At 43.5% G+C, this 17807-nt stretch overlaps 2 protein-coding genes and 1 long non-coding RNA gene across 31 annotated transcripts in view; 2 read left to right on the top strand and 1 right to left on the bottom strand.

Annotated features, from left to right (window-relative positions):
• LOC102944943 (E1A-binding protein p400) overlaps window positions 1-8163 on the top strand; it is a 55087-nt gene extending 46924 nt beyond the window's left edge. For 9 of the 11 annotated variants that reach the window (XM_043529788.1, XM_043529793.1, XM_043529789.1 and 6 more), the window contains 5 exons: window positions 3893-4079; window positions 4245-4360; window positions 5846-6029; window positions 6556-6671; window positions 7284-8163. In XM_043529788.1, coding sequence (XP_043385723.1) covers window positions 3893-4079; window positions 4245-4360; window positions 5846-6029; window positions 6556-6671; window positions 7284-7475 — 795 coding nt within the window. In that variant the 3' untranslated portion in view covers window positions 7476-8163. Of the gene's footprint in view, window positions 1-3892; window positions 4080-4244; window positions 4361-5824; window positions 6030-6555; window positions 6672-7283 lie in introns of those variants that run through there. The other 2 variants (XM_043529795.1, XM_043529797.1) reach the window with 2 other exon arrangements.
• On the bottom strand, window positions 7611-10928 carry LOC119563583. Its single transcript, XR_006286059.1, has 2 exons — window positions 10756-10928; window positions 7611-10225 (listed from the first exon to the last, which is right to left on the bottom strand). It is a non-coding gene; the product is annotated as an uncharacterized LOC119563583 (long non-coding RNA).
• Window positions 10929-17807, top strand: part of EP400 (E1A binding protein p400) — a 64670-nt gene continuing 57791 nt past the window's right edge. For 8 of the 19 annotated variants that reach the window (XM_043529784.1, XM_037878875.2, XM_037878866.2 and 5 more), the window contains exons 1-4: window positions 10942-11056; window positions 11755-11890; window positions 12469-13818; window positions 15973-16083. In XM_043529784.1, coding sequence (XP_043385719.1) covers window positions 12499-13818; window positions 15973-16083 — 1431 coding nt within the window. In that variant the 5' untranslated portion in view covers window positions 10942-11056; window positions 11755-11890; window positions 12469-12498. Of the gene's footprint in view, window positions 11057-11695; window positions 11891-12468; window positions 13819-15972; window positions 16084-17807 lie in introns of all 19 variants that reach the window. The other 11 variants (XM_043529781.1, XM_037878874.2, XM_043529786.1 and 8 more) reach the window with 5 other exon arrangements.

The following is a 17807-nucleotide window of genomic DNA, read 5'->3' as shown; positions in this document are numbered from 1 at the left end:
CTGCCTATGTTAATTCCTCTGGGCTTTGTCCCTTTCCCGGGCCAGAAGGTCACCTGATCTCTTTGTCTTCAACCCTTTAGCTCTCACCTTGCAGAGGGGAAGGGCCAGGCCATCAGTTGCCAGGAAACAGGGTGTCGGCCATTCTCTGTGTCCAGACCCCTGCACACACCTGCCTTCTAGGGCTCTACAACAATCATACACCCTTGTCCCACCAGTTGTCACAGAGTCCCCGGGCGATGCTCTGGAACTGCTCCCAATGAAGCCAGTCAGGACTCTGGGGAAGTCTCCTTTCTGTGAGCAGCCTGTCTTCAGGACACACAGCTCACACAGCTTCCACCTTCCTGGGTCTGACCTCAGAGCATTCAGCATCCTCTGCCCCCCTGTGCGCTTCCCACAGCGAGTCCGCCCAGGTGGGGTCCTGGGGAAGCCAGAGGGTTGTGCACCCCAACTCCGCAGTCAGACATGACAGCCAGCCAGCCAGTAAAACAGAGGTTTATTAGACGACAGGAACACGATCGTAAACAGAGCTTTGTAGGTGCAGAGAACAGGACCCCTCAGCTGGGTCCATTTTGGCGGGCAGTGAGCCAGACAACCACGTCTGCACTTCACTCCTCGTCCCCAGCCAGCCCCCAACTGAAAACTCTGTCCAGCCCCTCCTCCTCTGGGCTTTGTCCCTTTCCCGGGCCAGGAGGTCACCTGATTCCTTTGTTCTCCAACCCTTTAGCTCTCATCTTGCAGGGGGGAAGGGCCTGGCCATCAGTTGCCAGGAAACAGGGTGTCGGCCATTCTCTGTGTCCAGACCCCTGCACACACCTGCCCTACCCTATAGGGCTCTGCAACGATCATACACCCTTATCCCACCACCTAGATACTTAAGAACTGCATAGGGGAAACTGAGGCACCCCCACAATATTCAGAGGAAACATTAAGAACAGTCCTGCTTCATCATCTTTGAGACTGAACTGAGCGGGGTCACTTTAGCCGGTGACCTGGAGAAGTTCGAACCCACCAACGTTCCCATGGATGCCCCAGCATCTCTCCCATTCCTTGGTGAGAGTTACACCAGGCCCTTCCAGTTTCACGCCCTCCCTCATGTCAGGGGTGGTTGATAGCACTTGCATGCCGCAAAACCCCCGGGGGCCAAACTGGGATCGGGTCTTCTACCAGCACTCCAGTCTGGAGGGCTGCAATTTGGGCTCTCTTGGTTAAGAGCCCCCATCTTGACCTGGGCCACATAGTGTTCACTTACAGAACTAGCATGGAGACGTTCCTTTCTCAACAACCTTGTCTCCCCAACAAGCTGGCCAAACAAAGCCACTTGGTTATAGGACTGTTTAACTTTCTTAACAGCTTTCACTCCATCTGAGACCTTCTCAAAGCTGTCCACACTGGATCTTTCAACAGGAAAGTCAGTGGCTTGGCGTAACATTCTTTTTCACTGACTGACCAGTTGCTTTCCCTCTCAGACAGCTTCTTGCTGAGAAACACTACAGAGTGGAATTCTTGATCCGGTCCTTCCTGCATTAAAACTGCTCCCGCACCACGCTCGGATGCATCTGTGGTTACTAGGAACGGTTTGTCAAAGTCTGGGGTACTTAGTACAGGGTCAGACATGAGTGTCACTTTAAGCTGGTTAAAGGCCTTCTGACACTCTTCGGTCCACTGAATGGCATTTGGCTGTTTCTTTTTGGTTAGTTCTGTCAGTGGGGCTGCGATTTGGCTGCATTGAGGTACAAATTGCCTGTAATAACCGGCCAAGCCTAAGAAGGATTGGACCTGTTTCTTTGACTTTGGGACAGGCCACTTTTGGATAGCATCCACTTTGGCCTGTAGGGGGTTGATAGTTCCTTGACCCATGTGGTGTCCAAGGTAAGTCACTCTGTTTAGGCCTATTTGACGCTTCTTAGCCTTAACAGTTAGTCCTGCCTCCCTTATGCGCTCGAAGACTTTTTGTAGATGTTCCAGGTGTTCTGCCCAGGAATCCGAAAATATGGCCACATCGTCAAGATAGGCGACTGCATATTCTCCTAATCCCGCTAGGAGACCATCTACAAGTCTTTGGAAGGTGGCGGGTGCATTCCGCAGCCCGAAAGGGAGTGCATTAAATTCATACAGCCCGACATGTGTGGTGAAGGCTGACCTTTCCTTGGCGGATTCATCTAGCGGTACTTGCCAGTACCCCTTGGTTAAGTCCAAGGTAGAGATGAACTGGGCCCGTCCCAGTTTCTCTAATAGTTCATCTGTGCGTGGCATTGGATAGTTGTCTGGGCGAGTTAGTATTTAAACTCCATTTGCCAGTAGATCAAAGGTATCAGCATTTCTTCTACCTATGTTAATTCCAGATCCATTTCTTTTTCAGACTTTGTGGCTTTTAAAATGCCCACAAAATTATACCAGATCAGAAGCAGAAAGGCACCATGTTGTATTGCAATATTTTTATGAAGTCATTCAAACTCCTCTGATCCAATTTTTGGTACAAACAACTAATGGCCCATTTCAGGATCTCTCTTTTGCAGGCTTTAGCAGGAGAAAGCAGGATTTTTACAGTGAAGAGCTGTAACAAACAAATAGTACTATAATGCAAAAGGAAAAAGGTAGCAACAATTAATATTTTCCCCACCTCCTATTGTTTTAGGCTTTGACCGAACAGCAGACAGGCCCAGAGCCTCAGCAGCAGTGTGCTTGCCAACTCTAAATTCAGCAGCTAGCTGAACGGCAAGCAGAAGCCCAGCTTCAGCCACAGGAGCAACTGATGGTGCAACAGCCACAGTTAGTAGTAAAGACTGTGGTAGCCAACCTGGCAGGATTAGTTGAAACTAAATATCTCTAAAGCTGAAATTTGGATCTTTCCACTTAATATTAATATGTGCAGAGATATGCACTCTTCTAGGTCCCGGCCCTGCAACTGGATTAGCAAGCCTTGATCCCCATGGCCTTACAGAGTTCAGTTGACTTCAGTGGCGCGCCACATAGCTGCAGCAGTCTGCGCTAGCAAATCTGATCGCAGGATTGGGCCCTTTGTGTTGTGTTGCATGAGCAGGTTGGGCGAGAAAGGTGCATTTGTCTTCACTTAAACTGAGAAAGTTGATGATGCTCTAAACTCAGATCAAATCAGTTAGATGTGCAGAAGTGCCTATTAGATCATCCAGTCTAGTCCCTTGTGAGGTTTTAATCTCCACCAGTCAGGGATACATCCAACATGATAGGAAAAGAGATAATAAGTGAATGAAACACTAGTGTTAATTTAAAAACATTTACTTTATAAAACCCTTTAAATGTAGTTATTAGACACAGTGCATAAACAGTACCCTTTTTTAAGTGAAAATTTCAAATCTGTGATACAGTACAGAAGCAATCCATTTTTGCTGATGTGTGTAGCAATATCATTTTGAAAAAGCTTTGAAATGTTCAGCTAATTGTTCCCGGCCTAACAGAGTACACAGTCTTGAGTTCTCTAAAATCCCCCTGGTTGGAGATGGTGTACATTCTTTTAGTTAACTTTTGGCAGGGTCAGTCACAGGCCACCTGCACTAGAAAATTAGCATTTTCCATTGAAAATTCTGATAAATATTGTCCTTCGCTTCTGAACTCTTAAATATTACAGCCTTGCTGTTCAAAGGTGTAAATTGGTGTCAAATAATTAATATGGACAAGATTCCTGTGTCTTTATGCCATGCTAGATTTTATTATATGGAAAATGTCATTCAGCACAAAGAACAGATCAAATGTACTTATTTATTAATTCATTCATAGTTGTTCACTGTGTCTATCTCAGGCTCTAGGCGCATGTGTCAAACATCATGCTTTGTATTGTATATTTAAAAAAACCAACAACCTTATATTCTAGAATAAATTGACATGATACTTTGTTACTTTGTGTAACACTTTCTAGGCTTCAGGAGGTGCAAGTACAGCTCAGGTACAAACAGCTGCAGCATCCAGTGCTCCAACAGAATTAGTGACTGTAACATCTACTCAGGGTTCTCAAGCAGGAATGTCTGTGGCAGCATCATCGATAGTAACCACCAGTCTGACAACATGGCAGACCCAAACGCCCTTAGTGGCTCAGGTTATGTCAGGTAACCTCTGTTTTTTTCACATTCTGCTGCTGAAAATAAAACTGCTAGAAACTTGCATTTTAAGTGTTAGTTATTTTCAAATTATTAAGTAAAAGAAGATGGGAGGGGAAGAATGTCAGTTTACACTCTGATGAGAGATTGTCTTCTATATTTTTCCTTTTATAGCCAAGCCAACAGAAGTTCAGCTTTTTAGTAAAACAGTCACACCTGTCCATTTCCAGCTTCCTAGGCAGCAGGAGACAGAAGCAGTTGAGGTGCAAGTCCCACGGATTCAGTCCCAGGTACACTCTTTGGGTACATCTTCACTACAAGCTAGGAGTGTGATTCCTGGACTTGTACACATACTCGTGAGCTCTCATTGAGCTAGTGTGAGTGTAAATAGCACTGTAGCTGCAGGAGCACTGGTAGCAGCAGTGGAGACACAGCTTAGCTGTGATGAGTACATACCTACTAGGGTTTGTACTAGGCACAAAGCACACTGCTATATACACTTGCACTAGCTGAACGAGAGCTAGTGTGAGTGCGTGTACATGAGCAGGGGAATCATGCCGTTAGCTTGTAGTGTAGATGTAGCCTTAGTCTCCAGTCCAAATAAAAAGTGTAGGAAAGCTCTTACAAGGAACGGATGTTTTAAGAAAAACATGTCTCCAATCCTTTTCTTAGTATTTCTTCACCAACAGAAAAGGAATTGGTGGGAAATTTTTGTTGTACTGTTTGTAGTTTATATGGTTTTAAACCATGAGCATTCATGCCAGTTTGATGCTTCTGGTGACCAGATTTTCAAGACCCCCCCCTCCAGCTTGATTTTGCCTGAAAGGGTGGAGCTGGAGGTTTTGTTCTTCCCTGGCTGAACTTTTGAGAATGCCCATTGATTACTTTAAGCTGCCCTCCTTTGCCTGCTTTCATGATGTTTCTACATAATGAACATAATGCTTCTAAGTTAATCAACACTTCTTCCTACTTAGTCACAAGGTTCACTGTTGACTGGCATTACACTCTTTCTTTCAGTAAGTCCTCTGCTGTTCAGAAAACTGTACTTTCCCACTTCATCTGAAGATGTACAGTGTTTGAGTATAGCTCATTAAATGTGCTCTAATGGTTAGAACAGGAGACAAGATGCCCAGATTCCTAAGGTTCTCTTCATAACTCAGCCCCTCACTGTGATATCTGGGGCAAGTCACCACAGCAATTTAGAATCTCAACTTACCCATGCATGGCATGAGGATATTATTACTTATTTACCTTTAAGCAAGGGGATGTGTGTATTAACTGTAAAGAGCTTTGAGAACTTCTGATGGAAGGTACTATAGAAGTGCAAAGTATTTTTATTATTAAATTAAATAGGATATAGAACCATAATTGAATGAAATCTTTATCTCAGAACCTGAAAACCTTTGCACAAATCATATGTGCAGCAGAAGTGGGAAAATTAAATGTTAGTACAGAATAGAAATTGCAACTGACCTGTCAGCAAGAACTGCAACATTAGCAGCACACTGCAGTCACAGCATTTGGGCCTGGAGCAGCCCTCACTGTTACCATGACTAGCACCACTGTTACAAACCTCAAGTGTACCGTATTTAAAAATAACCAAAAGGTTCCAAACACAACAGAGCTAAATGTAAAATGATTCCAGTGGATTAGATAAAGCTTTTATATTCAGTTTCTGAACATATAATTGTCATGTTGCAAAGATCTAGTGACAAACAACTAATATTCTTTGATCCTGATTCCTTGCTGCTCAGATTCTTGTTTCTGCTTCCCAGCTTCAAGCACAAGGACAGATCCAGGTCCAAACACCTCAGGCAGCACAAGTTCCTCAGGCAAATCTTCCAGTGATGTCTGTTCCACCAACAATTGTACCATCTGCAGGAGCTGCAACACTCCCTCTTACTGAGATCTCTGTCACTGAGATTAGCGTTGCCCTTGGGCATTCACAGAAAGCAGCAGGTACAAAGAAATCTCACTCAGAGGCAATCTTATAAATTTATTCCAATTTATTAAATTAATTGGACTTCAGAACCACTTTGACACTTAAATTTTAAAGGTTTTTAAATTAGGTTACTAAATTTATAGCATAGACTAATATTTTTCCTACTTTTTTGGTGCTTTTAGAAGACTCTTATTGAAAGCACCCTTTTAAACAATATATTTGGTTGCAAAGTAACTTTGTAAGTTGTAGTAATATCCATGATGCACCATAATTGATTGTCCTTCCATTTATTTTTATATTTCTAGAATGTGTCTAATTTTGCATACTGGAATTTGAGTGGCAAGACTAAAAAATGTCCTGTTTGCCATTGGAAGTGGACTTTTGTCAAATCCTGTCCGAAACTAAACTTTATATCGCAATAATATATATGGTTAGATAGAAATATAATAGGAAAAGGTAGACATTTTGATGATATTCTTAGAATAAATGTGTGTTACATTCTAAATACTAACATTTGCACCTTATTTTACTGCCGATTTGTAGGAGCCCAGACATTGGATGTACATATCCATCAGTTTCCAAAACTTACACATCAAGTAGCTCAGCAACAGAGCCATTCATTCCCAGATGGTTCAAGGCCAAGCTACTGTGTAGAAAAGGTAAGCACCTTTGCCTGCTGTCTCATTCAAATGATATATGCTTTTCAGTGTTGTTTTGACAGTTTTGCATCACTACTATTTTGCTCGTTGGTAGGCCAGGTACTAGAGATGATCTTCTCCTTTAAGTGACCTGCTAAGGATTTTTTAAAAATTGGGTTTTCCAAGGTTCTGTCGTCAGCTCTGCCACTGATCAGTTCTGTAACCTGGAGCAAATCAATCTTTCTATGAGTATCTTCTTATCTGTAAAATGAAAGCATTACTCACCTCACAGGTGTTTTCTGAGAATTAATGTTTGTAAGGTGATTTTGAAATCCCCAGATATGTGCTACATAAGTGCAAAATATTATTATCCTTATTAACTCCAAGAATCTTGGTCTCATTTCTCCTATTTTATAAATGGCAAAACTGATTACAGAGAAATTAAGTGATTTGGCCAAAACCACACAGTAAATCAGTATCATGTTTGGGAACAGCATTTCATTCTCCTGACTTCCAGTTATATTCTTAGTCTCTGGCTTCTCCAGAGTTTCTGCCATCTCTTACCTTTGTTTCACATTTTTGACTGTGTAAAATGTACAATCAGCTAGTAACTTATCTTCATCTATAATTTAGGTTCAGGCTCAGTCACAAACTGCGGCAGTGTCCGTCATCACCCGCAGGTCACCACGCCTAAATGATTTCTGCAGTAATGGCTACAGCTCAGGTGATCCCCCAGAAATCAATAGAGGAACAGGTCCTGACAATAGTCTCTCTCCAGTCACTGACCCCAGGTGTACAGAACTCAGCAGTCTCAACCAAAATTAGCAAGTAAAAGTGCACAGGAGGTTACCTACTTTCATACTGTGAAAGCATCTATGAAACCTTGTTGAACTAATGATTACATTAGAATAAGCAGAAAAGTACAGTATTTTATATTTGCTAAACCATGACAATAAAATCCGCAGGTTGTCCACATTTTATTTTCCAAATGAAGACTGAGCACTTTTTTACAGACATAAATGCAAGAGAAGTTATTACTGAAATCTGAAAAAAGAAAAATGTACCCAACATTGAAAATATATTAATTGTAATGTACAGATAAAAGGTCTGTTAAAATGAAATGCTTTCTGCTGACAGAAAATAACCATCTTTCTGTACCAAAGCAGTGAATAACTAAATTACAGAGACAGAGGTGTAATCAACATGTTCATCATATTGCTAGGCTATTGTCTCAAGAACAATATCAAATAATAGCCAGTTATTCTTTAAACAGAAGTACATTTTACTTGTGGAGTGTTGCACTAAATGGAATGCATAACAATGAAAACTGCTGGCTTTTTTTTGTTAGATCTACTGAACTGAATAGGTGTCCTGTTAGGTGTATGGAAACAAAATGTAAACTAAATTTTTAGATGAATCTTTAGCGCTGTAAAGTAGGAAATCACTGAGCACTGACATACTGCCTAAACTGAGTGTAAGTTGAACAATAAAGTGTCCTTTCTTTTTATATAAATTGCCTTCTTTCTGTCCTGTTTCTTTGTGCATGTCCAGGGGTGAAAGTAACTTAAAGGGGGCGTGGCCTCAACCGGAAGAGGTGATTTAAAGGCCCCGGGGCTCTGTCTGGGAGCCCTGGGGCCTTTAAATCACACCGGAGCTACTAACTGCAGAGGCGGCTGAGAGCCCCAGAGCAAATTTAAGGGCCTGGGGCTCTGGCTGCTGCAGAGCTCCGGGCCCTTTAAATCCCTGCCGGAGCCCTGGGACTCCGGCAGTCAGGCTCAGGTGGGGATTTAAAGGGCCCGGTGCTCCTGCCACTGCAGGGAGCCCCAGGCCCTTTAAAGTCCCGCTGCTGGAGCTCCGGAGGTGATTTAAAGGGCCCAGGGCTCCCCGCAGTGGCAGGAGCACCGGGCCCTTTAAATCACCACCGGGGAAGCCGGTCTGGTCTGGCACGGCATACTGGCTTTTGCCAGTACGCCGTACTGGACTGTACCAGCTAACTTTCACCTCTGTGCATGTCTCGTTCCCATGTATGCTGTTAACAAAGTGTGTGGCCTGGGTTAAGATTCTTTCCCCTCTGACCCCCTGTGGACATTCCCAGCACACAGCTTGGGTGGCCCTGCTTTAAATGCCTCTGGAGGGTGGGTATGGGGTCTGTGTAGAAAGTCTCCCAGGGCTTGCTAATGTGCCCTACGCTGAGCTCCATCCTGAGGGGATCCTCTCCCGCCCCACTGCTCTCTGTGTTGTGTCCCTGCCCTGCTCTCTCACTCCAGTCACTCTGAGCGGGTGATATGATTAGCAAGGATGAGGGTCCTGGTCCCTGGCTGTCCTCCCTAGTATGCCAAAGAGAGGACACGCGTATGGGGCGACCTGCTCCCACTGTTTGGTTTGAGCCATTGCGCATACGCAGTGAGGGAGTCACAGTACAGGAACGGAACTCGCGGTTTGTCTCCTATCAGCGCCCGTAAGAGATGTATTTTCCCCCATCCCTGGTGACAGTGTGTGGCCCCAGCTCCTGGGGTAAGTGGGTCCCCGCCGGGGGTGCCAGAGTGGGAGGTGCTGGGCTCCCCTCCGCTCTGCACCCATCCCATGCGTGGGGGGAAGCTGCGGAGTGGGCCTGCGGAGTTGGGTCCTCCAACTCCAGCTATTAATCCACCAGAAGCCCTATCAAATCCTATGGGTCTGCTCAACTACTGCCCTTGAAGTGCTTGCTGCTGCTGCATGAGCTGCCCTTGAATAATATTGCTGATCTGCGGTGGCAGGTTAGTAGTTGTAATATGACCGGGGCTAGTCAAAGGTTGCATGTTTGCTCCACTAGCTACAGGACTTTGAGGTCCAAGATGATGAATGGTGCCACCAGTCTGTGAATGAGGTTGTGAAAGCCAGCGTTCTCGTACAGTTGCAGGTGCCCCAGAAGATGGAATTTGTACCTGGGCTGTAGTTCCTTGAGCAATTTGTGCAATTCCGGATCCTTCTTGATATACGAAGTGTCCACCATTTGAAGGGCTCAGACTGATCTGTCGCACAAGCAAACTAGCATCTACAAATCCTCTAGTAGGGCTCTGGCTGCATATGCCCAAGCCAGAACCTGGAGTACCTGCCCGAACATTTGGTAGTGACTGCACTGGTACAGGACTGGGTTGTGTAGGGCTTTGAGACTGAACCTGCTGGGGCAATGGGGAAGTAACTTGAATATACGATGGAGATCCATGCTCAAACCTCCTTTGCTGAGGGCTAAACTGAAAATTGGGTGATGTTGGATTTGGGATTGGCAAAGGGGTAAGTGTTATCTGTTGGTTTCCTGATGCTACCGGTCCAACATTCTGCAGTGTGATGTTCACATTCTGCCCAGCTACCGGACTTCTACTCATTATAAATTGCTGTATTTGGTAACTGGGGGACTGTGGTGCAGATGGGCTTGCAGAAGGAGCAAATGAAGTTGCAGGGGACTGCGGTAAGTTTGTCTGCTGCTCTTCTCCCTCACTACCTGTGAAGGATCTGGACCTCTGGAGCTGATGCTGAACATTCTGAGGACCGTTCCCATGGTGCATTTTCCCCTTTTTGGTTTTTTAAAGTAAATTCTAAAGGAATATATAAAAACAGAAATTTAGTGACGCTAACTTTTTGGGGGTAACTGAATGTTAGAAGATATACATTTGAGTAAGAAGTAGAAGTTTTTCTGCCTCAAAATTAGGAACACATTCTACCGTTAGAGTTAATTAAACCAATAACCTTCATGCAATCATTCAAAATATGGATGGTCTGACACACAACCACCCCAACTATATTTACTATCTAAACCTCTGATACGCTTCTCTAGCCGTCTAAGACATTCCGGAATAACCCACAGCAAGATGGTAGTACAAGGCATACGTTCCTCTTTTGACCAACCAAGCTGAGATGAAAGTTAAAAGGCCGCTTTCTCCTTCCAGTTGCTGTGGAAGACCCAGGAGAAACATAGGCTCCATTTTTCAAACGGCCCCGGGAAGTCCCAGTAACCCCCGGTCCCCCGCGCGGCGGGGCAGGAGCCGAGACCAAGGCCCGCGGCGCAGCCCCCCGCGCGTGGGACGGGTGCAGGGGAGCCCGGCACCCCCGGCGGGGACCCACTTACCCCAGGAGCCGGGGCTGCACTTTCCCTTCCCTCCCCCCAGGAAGCTGGGGACCGGCACGGCGGGGGGGGGGGGGGGGGGCGGGACACATCCGCTACGCTGCCCCTAGCGCAATCCTGCTGCTCCCGCTGTTCGGTTCGAGCCACTGCGCATACGCAGTGCGGGAGTCTCGGTGCAGGAACGGAATTCGCCGTTTGTCTCCTATCAGCGCCCGTAGCGGATGTGTTTCCCCCCCCCTGTCCCCGGTGACGGCCCCCAGCTTCCTGTGAGGAGGGAAGGGAAAGTGCGGCCCCGGCTGCTGGGGTAAGTGGGTCCCCGCCGGGGGTGCCGGAGCGGGGGGTGCCGGGCTCCCCTCCGCCCCGCTCCGTCCGCGGAGCCGAGCAGGCCCGGGGCTGCGGCCGGGCCCGGGCTGCGGGGCACCCGTCCCACCCGCGGGGGGAGGCTGCGGCGCGGGCCTTGGTCTCTGCTCCTGCCCCGCCGCGGGCGACCGGGGAGGAGGGTTCCTGGGAATTCCCGGGGCCGTTAGGAGTTAAGTGTAAAGGGAAATTCACCCCCCCCCCCCGGCCCACGGCTCCCCGCTGAGCAGCATCCTCCCGCTTTGCACTGGCGGCGGCGGCGGGCGGTGTGATGATGGGGGGGGACGGGACGGGACGTGAACACACTCGCCTGCTCCGCCAGTCTCGGGGCGATCCAGGGCCGGTCTCTACAGACAGGTCTCGGTTTCTGTCCGGGCGTGGGGCCGCATTGCTACCTGTTAAAACTAGGAGTTCTGAGAAATCAGGATTCACTTGCCTGAAGTAATTCGTGTTACGGGAGCACCGCTCGAGCCCATAATTCAAAGGGTAATAGCCCTTCCCGCTTTCCAGCCAGGAGGTTAATAGCGGGGTGTGCTGATGAGGTCTCATTATCAAGGGTTGATTGTGCATTTTCATTTATTTGTAGATTGCCAAGCATGATTAGTGTTTGACAGACAAATTAATATAACAACTCCTTGTTCCTAGGAGTTTAGATTTAAACTAGCCAGCAACCATGACAAGAAACGGGGGAGTGAAGAGGTTTGGCACACTATAGACCCACATATTTGTATGCAGTGAAGTATTAGAAATGGAACTGCAGTTTTCAAAATAAATGAGCAAGGTAGGTTTTTTAAAATATTAGCTTTCTTTTGATTCTCCTGCTAATTTGCAGTGCCCAGTCTTTGGCAATCAGTCTCCCTGTCAGTGCACATCAGTGAGATTATACTACACTAGAATGCCAAATAACTTGAAAACCAGAACATTTTTCACTTTAGATAATGTTGTTGAGCCAAATTAGATATGTTTAAAAAATGGAGCCTACATTTCTTGTGGATATTACACAGCAACTGGAAGGAGAAAGCGGCCTTTTAACTTTCATCTCAGCTTGGTTGGTCAAAAGAGGAACGTATGCCTTGTACTACCATCTTGCTGTGGGTTATTCCAGAATGTCTTAGACGGCTAGAGAAGCGTATCAGAGGTTTAGATAGTAAATATAGTTGGGGTGGTTGTGTGTCAGACCATCCATATTTTGAATAATTGCATGAAGATTATTGTTTTAATTAACTCTAACGGTAGAATGCGTTCCTAATTTTGAGGCAGAAAAACTTCTACATTCTTACTCAAATGTATATCTTCTAACATTCAGTTACCCCCAAAAAGTTAGCGTCACTAAATTTCTGTTTTTATATATTCCTTTAGAATTTACTTTAAAAAACCAAAAAGGGGAAAATGCACCATGGGAACGGTCCTCAGAATGTTCAGCGTCAGCTCCAGAGGTCCAGATCCTTCACAGGTAGTGAGGGAGAAGAGCAGCAGACAAACTTACCGCAGTCCCCTGCAACTTCATTTGTTCCTTCTGCAAGCCCATCTGCACCACAGTCCCCCAGTTACCAAATACAGCAATTTATAATGAGTAGAAGTCCGGTAGCTGGGCAGAATGTGAACATCACACTGCAGAATGTTGGATCGGTAGCATCAGGAAACCAACAGATAACACTTACCCCTTTGCCAATCCCAAATCCAACATCACCCAATTTTCAGTTTAGCCCTCAGCAAAGGAGGTTTGAGCATGGATCTCCATCGTATATTCAAGTTACTTCCCCATTGCCCCAGCAGGTTCAGTCTCAAAGCCCTACACAACCCAGTCCTGTACCAGTGCAGTCACTACCAAATGTTCGGGCAGGCACTCCAGGTTCTGGCTTGGGTATGTGCAGCCAGAGCCCTACTAGAGGATTTGTAGATGCTAGTTTGCTGGTGCGCCAGATCAGTCTGAGCCCTTCAAATGGTGGACACTTTGTATATCAAGAAGGATCCGGAATTGCACAAATTGCTCAAGGAACTACAGCACAGGTACAAATTCCATCTTCTGGGGCGCCTGCAACTGTACGAGAACGCAGGCTTTCACAACCTCATTCACAGACTGGTGGCACCATTCATCATCTTGGACCTCAAAGTCCTGTAGCTAGTGGAGCAAACATGCAACCTTTGACTAGCCCCGGTCATATTACAACTACTAACCTGCCACCGCAGATCAGCAATATTATTCAAGGGCAGCTCATGCAGCAGCAGCAAGCACTTCAAGGGCAGCAGTTGAGCAGACCCATAGGATTTGATAGGGCTTCTGGTGGATTAATAGCTGGAGTTGGAGGACCACCTGCTTTTGGAATGACATCACCACCCCCTCCTACAAGCCCTTCACGAGCCACTGTACCACAGGGTCTGTCTAATCTTCCTCTTACTCCTATGGTAAGTACAGGAGTGAAAAAACAACCTAAAAAGTTGGAGGAGATTCCGCCTGCCACCCAAGAAGCTGCTCAGATGAGAAAGCAGTGTTTGGATCATCACCACAAACAGATGGAGATTCTGAGGGAGACTTTTAAGGAATATTTGATTGAACTATTTTTCTTGCAACATCTTCAAGGGAATATGATGGACTTCTTAGCTTTTAAGAAGAAACACTGTGTTCCATTACAAGCATACCTGAGGCAAAATGACTTGGACCTTGAGGAGGAGGAAGAGGAAGAACAATCTGAGGTTATCAATGATGAGGTAAGAATCTATTGTTTAATAGTTTGGAATAAAACACTAAATGAAATTGTGGCAATTGGATACCAATGTATTAGATTCTACCTTAAATTATACCTTAGAAATACCTTAAATTTTATTTCTGATTGAAGTAATAGAGCAGACTTTTTAATGAAGATTCTGAGTGAATTGTAATTTTGCTATGTGAAGATTGAAACTGAAGGTTGGTTTGAGCATACAATTGGAAGCATGTATTTTAAGAACAGAGGTAATTTAATAGAGGGGAAAAGAATTAGGGCTTTGAGGGAAAGTACACTTGTTTTCTCACTCACCAAGTTCACATCAGTATTCAAGTCCCCCACACAAAATAGTTAAGCTCTATCCTAAACCCACAGAAGTTTTGAATTGTTGCTGGAAGCATGTTAGCTTATCAAAAATTATTATGTATCATAGAGTAATTTTAATTTATAAGTTATCATGTAATACCTACATTCAAAAAAATAATGAGATGAAAAACAACCTTAACTTGGAACTTGGCTTTTGTCCAAAGAATTTATAGTTTGTGCATAAAAAAACAGTTTCCTGTTTTAATTAAACAAAATATTAAAGTTCTTTGAATGAATTCCATGCTTAGTAATGGCAAGTGACTTGAACCAAATATGGTAACCAAATATGATGCGCAACTTTCCTGACTAGTTATATCAGTGCATATTAATTCTGACCTGCGGTACCCCTCTATTCCACTTCGATGGCCTGAGCAAAACCTGCCTTGAGCAGACTCTGACAGTTGTGTAGCAAGTAGTTGTGATGTCATGTTTGGCACAATGAGTGAATTGATACCACTTGAAACTCTGAAATACCCTTTTACAAATTATGTATCCAAAATAGGGAAGGGTATGTATTTGCCAGTTTGCAAAAGGATTCCATTCAAAAAGACTTGAGTATGTTTTACATTTCTATAACAGTTCCATATATCTTCAATGAAAAGTTGATGAACCTTTAAACTAAAGGATTACTAGTGGCCCCAGCTTTGGTTTGAATTTGCAGATGGGTCAGAAGTTGTAGCATAATGTGTAGCATTTAGTATGTTTGACGGGAGAAGAAATTAAACTGTGACTAAGATCAGATACTGATAATTTTGAAGAAATAATTGGTTTCTGCACACAGTAGCTTAAATTGTGATAACAGGATGTCTTATTTTATTTATTTATTTTTTTTAAATCAGCAATGGGTGTCCATGAATTATTCCTTGTGGTTTGAAATTTATTGTCAAATTGTTTGCCTGTCCTTGTTGGTCTATTTATTTGTCACTAGCTGAAATGGCCAGGTCTGTTGTACAAATTCAGGGGCAGATCCTCACCTGATAAATTGACATAGATCCATTGAAGTCACTAGAGCATTGACAGTGTACACCAGCTGAGGATCTGCCTCTGTCTTTTGGGGTTCAAGTTTGCTCACTCTTTTTTTAGTTCTAAGGCACAGTTTAACTTATACAGACAGTTATATTTATGCTATATGTGAACAGCTAATTGCTCATAAAAGTTGTAATCATTTTAACTGTTGTAGGATTTTGCAAACTGTGCCAATAAACTTGTTTGACCTAACAAATTAAGATAGCTTTTGCAAATCAAGGCACCTTTTGAGTATGTTTTCTTTCTTTGTATTTTTGGTCTTCCTCTCTTTTATTTCTCCCCCTCTTTATCACTTTCTGCTAAAGCAATGCACCTCATCCCTTGCCTGGAAGGGCTGATCACTTTGGAAATTAATGGGGGAGAGAGAATGGTGGCTATGCTCATTGCTTAAATAAATGTTCGGGCTCTCTTGAGTTCAGACTGTCTGTCATGCTAATTCGTTGTCAACTAGGAACTGAGATAATTAAATTTAACCCACACTGTTACTTAATCTGGATTTAAGACAGTTTTTCAGTGGTGAGAGTCATTGGAGGTAGTCTGTCCCTCTCTCACGCTGTTCTGCTATTAAAAATGAAACAGAACTCTTCAAAAATTGTCTATATTCAAACCAAACTGTACTAATGGTCATTTAGTTATAATCCCCTCTTCAGTGAGGTACCATCAGTACAGTGTAAAACAAGTGTGTTGATCAGTTTTAAAAACTTTTAAAAAGAAAATGATTCTCCCTTTTTTTTTTTTTTGTTTTCCCCAAAATATTTTCTCTCAGGTAAAGGTTGTGACAGGAAAGGATGGGCAGACTGGTACTCCTGTTGCTATAGCAACCCAGCTTCCTCCAAATGTTTCTGCTGCTTTTTCATCCCAGCAGCAACCGTTTCAGGTACTTTTCAATGGTTCTAAAATGTAGTCTCATCCCAGATTTTTTTTCTTCATTCAGATTTGATATTTCTTAGCAGAATTCGTATTTTCCCAAGAGCCCATCCGTTGTCATCTAAAACAAACAAAACCAAAAATCTTGAAACGCATGAATATTTATTGGGTGTTGAGGAAGTTAAATCTTTCTTGTCTCAAAGTTGCTGGCTTATTTCATCAACTTTCAGCTTGAATGTTTTTCACTTCGGTTTGTTTGTCGTTTGTTTCCCTAAAGCATTTGGTTCATTTGTGCATTCTGCATAGTAGTAGTTTGGATTTCTCTGTCTGTGGCATTGTAACTGTGGATTTCTTCTCAATTTCTTTCTTTTTTCTTGATTGATTGAAGGTTTTTGTATATGCCTGCAGAAGGTATTAGATTTTCCTTGCTTGCTACAGATTGTATGATGCATTTTTCTACCGAAAAGCTTCAAAGTGAGTCATCATAAGTACTCCAACTTACCTCACTTTCACTAGATTTATCATGGATATCAGGTAGAAGAAATAAAAGTGTTTAGAGGGTCCTATTTTAGACAGAAGTTTGTTTTTGGATGGGAGCACATTGAAGAAGGTATCTAAAGAGAGGAATGACATCTATAAACAGAACTAATTATATGGATCTGTGAAGATGCACTTTTAACACAGGCTAGCTTGTGTGTACATCACTGCCTTCTACTGGGTATTTCAGACCTACTTCAGTGTACCTGGCTGTTACCCTCTTGCAATTGGCCCACAAAGGATAAGCCCTAATTCTGTAGTTGAAATATTCTCTTTCAGCTCAAATGTTATGCACTTCTATTTTGGTGAGGAAGATCTTTAACAGCAAATATACCTGATGGGCTATATATCCTGCCTTACCTTACCTTACAACTTGTGCAACCCCACTAACTTCATTCAGATTGCCCTGGGGCTTTAAGTCAAGACAGTATTATTGACTGTATTCACAAATATAATTAATTTTATGTAAATTAAAAAAAATTAAATTGTTTAGCGAAGATGTGTTTGTTTCCAGTGCTTTTTAATATGGCCAGTAATTACATAGGTTTCAAAAGTTTTTGAAAGTCAGTCATATATCATCTTTTGTTCAATTCATTTAAAATATATGCATTTGAAAACATTGTATCAGTTGACTTTGTATAGCACTTGTGGATGTCAGTAAGCTCCGCCCATACTAATGACATCATAGTTTCCATAGGAACTAAGTTACTTCAAAATGAAAATAGCAGACACACTAAAAATATACAAAGTGCTGTGAGTAATATGATTATTCCCAAGCTTTTAGCAGAAAAACGATAGTACACCTCACATCCTTACATCATCTCTCTCTGTTGCTGTTTATAAAACATAGTAGGTATCTTGATCAGTTCTGTCATTGAATTTGGAGTGTTGTAAGCACAGTAAGTTAAAATTATTATGGTGGACATCCTGCCTGATAACCATATAGTACCCAGAACTTTTCATTATTTTTAAGAAGATTTAGAACAATTTATTTTCTAGTGCCAGTGGTGTACAGTTGCATTTCATATAAAACCTAGTGTTTGCTCTCAAAAGCTTATGTTCTAAATTCAGTAAAAATAATGCAAATAAGTTGGAGGCATTCATATACTAAGTGTCAGTCCAGAAACCTGAAACAAATAGACCTGGAAATCGAAGCCAGGAGCAGTCAGGCAGTAGTAGGAGTCAGGTGAAATAAAT

The sequence above is a fragment of the Chelonia mydas genome, chromosome 15, assembly GCF_015237465.2.
Source record: "Chelonia mydas isolate rCheMyd1 chromosome 15, rCheMyd1.pri.v2, whole genome shotgun sequence".
Classification (NCBI taxonomy): Eukaryota; Metazoa; Chordata; order Testudines; family Cheloniidae; genus Chelonia; species Chelonia mydas.
This window is presented reverse-complemented; position numbering and strand designations above follow the sequence as displayed.